Here is a 3,439-nt window from a genome sequence, read left to right as displayed (position 1 = left end):
TTCTCCCGGGGGGTCCAGACCGGCAGCACCGGTATCCTCAGGGCCCCCCTGCATCCGTGGGATGCCAGCTCCCAGGGAGGAGGAGGAGGAGGAGGAGAGCTGGGAGGAGGTGGACGGTGGTGCTCTGGGAGGGTCTGGACCCCCAGGTGGTCTCGTGCCTCCACGCCTGAGCCCTTCACACCCAGTACTGGTTGTTTTTCAAGGGCGGGTTGGAAGTCCGGCAATACTGGAGGAGCTCAGGGTCCAGCGGCGCCCCAGGACCCATGCCCTGGGGTGGTGGACCTGTGCCCTTGCCCTCCAGGGCGTTTATAGTTGTTAGGGGGATGTCTTGGTTGGGGTCTGTTCTTCGGAAGGTCTCCTGCTCTGCCACAACCCCGTTCTTGGCCTTGGGGGAGGGGATGCCCTGGACATGGTGCTTCCTGTTGGGTGGGTGTCTTGTTGGGGGTCTGTGCTTCGGAAGGTCTCCTGCTCTGCCACAACCCCGTTCTTGGCCTTGGGGGAGGGGATGCCCTGGACATGGTGCTTCCCCGTCTTGTTGCGCTTGTGCAGGTAGAAGAGCAGAGGCAGGATGAGGGCCAGCAGAAGCAGTATGAGGCAGATGGGGATGATGATGCTGAACATGTTGGCCTCGATGAAGCTGAAGAAGGTGTCCCCCTCCACAGGGCTGGCTCTGGTGGTGATACTGGGGCCCGGCCAAGTCGTGGAGGGCATCCCCAGCTCGCTGGCATTGGGGCTGCTCTGTGCTGTGTCCTGGGGCTGGGGCGCCAGGGGTGAGGGTGCCAAGGGGGCTGTGAGCAGGGTGACGCCGTAGGCTTTGGAGGCATCGTAGGGCTCAATGCTGTACCCCAGGGATGCCAGTGCCGGTGGCACACCGGTGGCTGCCAGCTCAAAGACAAAGTTGTCACTCTGCAGAACTTGGTCGATCTCGCCAGCATCCAGCACCTCCAGCCCGACCAGCCCTTGCTCCAGCTCACTTTGGCTGAAGGTGTCGACTGGGGTGGTGGGTTGTCCTGGGTCCCTGGAGACCCTCACCAGACGGCTGGCACGGGGCGCCCTGCGGATCTTGAAGACTGGGATGCTCTTGGTGCGGTTGGCCAGCTCGCTGGCATCAAGGACGCTGGTGTCCAGGAGGGCTGTTGTGCCCCTGGGCCACACGCTGCCCAGTCGAGCCTTCACCAAGGCACGGACAGTCACGTTCACCACTCCAGTCCTGTTTGCTGCCCGTGACATGGCAAGGAACTGGAAGTCATCCTCAGGAGAGGTGAGGTCAGTGAAGGTAAACGTCACCTCTCCACGGTCCAGCTGCTTCTGTGAGAAGTCCCGCACTGGCTTTTGGTTGACGTGCACTTGACCAAACCTTGGGTTCCTGGTGATCCTGTACAGGGCATTCCCTGCACCCCGCTGTGCAGCTCCCAGAAGGTGATGGTGGGACACAGAGGCCCTGTTCAGGTCTTGGGCTACCTCCAGCAGCACCGGGCTGGCAGCAGTGCTCACTGCAGGCAGCACCTGGATGTCCAGTGAGGTCAGAGTGGGTGGGTGGTGGCCAGCAGAGAGGCTCAGGGCTAAGGACCCTGGGGTGGGGCTCCTGGTGGCAACAAACACCACGCGGCCTGCATTAACATCTGCTTGGGTGAAGTGGTTGATGGGCTCCTGTGGGTTGTGGGCATGAGCCAGGTGGCCAGTGAGGGGTCTCTGGAGGATGCTGTACACCATCTCCTCTGGAGAACCTGGTGGGTTTGCCACATCCAAGTATTCCTGGGACAAGGTCACCATGGAGCCTGGTGGGACTTGCAGCACTTCTCGCTGCCTCACCACCTGTAGTGGCTTGCTGCTGCTGGTCACTGTAATATTGAAAGCTTCAGAGATGACTACCCCTTCCTGCGGAGGATGGATGGACTGGTGTGCCCGGGGCCGGAGCCAAGCCTTAAATCTGAAGTGGTCTTCAGAGATGCCGTCTCCACCATGGGCGTATGCTAGGCGTCCTGCGGCCAGGTCTGACTGCAGGAAGAACGGCCGTGACTGCTCCAGGGGCACACTGGCCACCAAGAGCTGCCCATGAGCTGGCAGCCCTGTCACCAGGAAGACAACATCATATGCAGCCCTCTCAGGGACTGGGGTTTGGCTCAGGACGTTAGAGGCATCCAGAACCGAGGTGCCAATCTCAGCCCGTTGGTCCCTTGCCAGCTGGAGACCTGGGGAGAAAAAGGGAAAGCCCAAAGGCCTGTCATTCCTGGGAAGAGCCAGGATCTGCGGGAAAGAAGAGCAGCCCCAGGTGAGAGCAAGACAGAGCAGACGAAGGAGGATTGGAAAGAAATGGAGAGGGATGAGAAGACAACTGCTGCTTGACATAGCATCAAAGCTTGTGCTTGGCTGGCCATGGGAAATGGCAGAGTGGTGTCTTCTTCAGACTAACAAACCCTCCTCAAGCCTGCATAATCTCCTTAAGCTGGAGGATTGTGCAGACTTCAGGAGAGCTCGTCTGTCCCTGGCCTCTTCCTTCTTTACCTGCGTTTCTCCATAGCTGGGTCGAGCGCTGGGGACAGCTGGCCTCAAAGGAGATCAGCACGAGGAGGACGAAGGAATCTGAGATGGTCATGGGAGCGACCACACGGAAGCGGATGGCGTCTTGGGCAAGCCAGAAGGGCTTCTCTGGCATCTCATGCTGGTAGAAGATCAAGCCGCTGTCCACCTAAAAGCCAAACCCCTCAGTGAGCTCTGCTAAACGGCAAGATAGGCACCCAGCGTGGGTGCCGGGTGCGTCTGTCTCGTCTCCAGTGTGATGGACCCTGGTGATGCTGCGCTAGAGCCAATACGCGCCCCCCGGGCTCCCATCTTGGCTCTGGGGAGGAGCAGCCAAACCCTAATTAGATAAGAAACGGGGCTCGGCACCAGCCACGGCGTGATAGCCACCACCGCGAGCTCACGGTGACTCTGCCGGTGGGAGAAGGCTGGCTGTAAGGCTTTGCTCGAAGTGGAGGGCGAAGCATCATGCTCGGCTCATACCCACGGCCGGGTGTGCCGCGGGGCGGCAGCCTAAGAATAGGGATGGTAAGTCCCTGAGCCTCCCCTGGCGCTAAATCCAAGGCTGGTGGCCGCAGTAAAACGGGGGCCGCGGCTCTCCGTACCTCTCAGCGGCTGTTGGAGAGCTGGGAAAGCTGCGCCGGAGCTGCAGCCTTGCCAGGGCTTGGGTGCCCGTGGCAGCAGGGGAGTTGTGCTGGGACCCCCGGGCTGTGGTGGAAGGTGACGAATGGCTGGGCCTGAGGGTCTTGGGGAGATGGGGAAGGTGAAAGCTCACCTGGGCTTGGGTGAAATTCCTGATTTCCTCCCCCTGGGAGGTGCTCAGCCTGCCCAGGCGCGGGGCTTGCTCGATGCTGTAGTACAGGGCGGTGGAGCCGACGGGGCTGTTGCTCACTGCCTGCAGGTTCTGGCTGGTGATGGG

General features: G+C 60.9%; 1 protein-coding gene across 1 annotated transcript in view; it reads right to left on the bottom strand.

The window, feature by feature from the left end:
* Window positions 1–175: 175 nt before the first annotated feature.
* LOC104498746 (chondroitin sulfate proteoglycan 4-like) overlaps window positions 176–3,439 on the bottom strand; it is a gene marked incomplete at its 5' end in the record, with an annotated part of 4,089 nt that continues 825 nt past the window's right edge. Inside the window, 4 exon segments of the mRNA XM_010142161.1 lie at window positions 176–385; window positions 493–2,192; window positions 2,506–2,689; window positions 3,296–3,415. Of these exon segments, the coding sequence (XP_010140463.1) occupies window positions 176–385; window positions 493–2,192; window positions 2,506–2,689; window positions 3,296–3,415 (2,214 nt within the window).

This window comes from Buceros rhinoceros, unplaced genomic scaffold, assembly GCF_000710305.1.
Source record: "Buceros rhinoceros silvestris isolate BGI_N320 unplaced genomic scaffold, ASM71030v1 scaffold40528, whole genome shotgun sequence".
Taxonomy (NCBI): domain Eukaryota; kingdom Metazoa; phylum Chordata; class Aves; order Bucerotiformes; family Bucerotidae; genus Buceros; species Buceros rhinoceros.
This window is presented reverse-complemented; position numbering and strand designations above follow the sequence as displayed.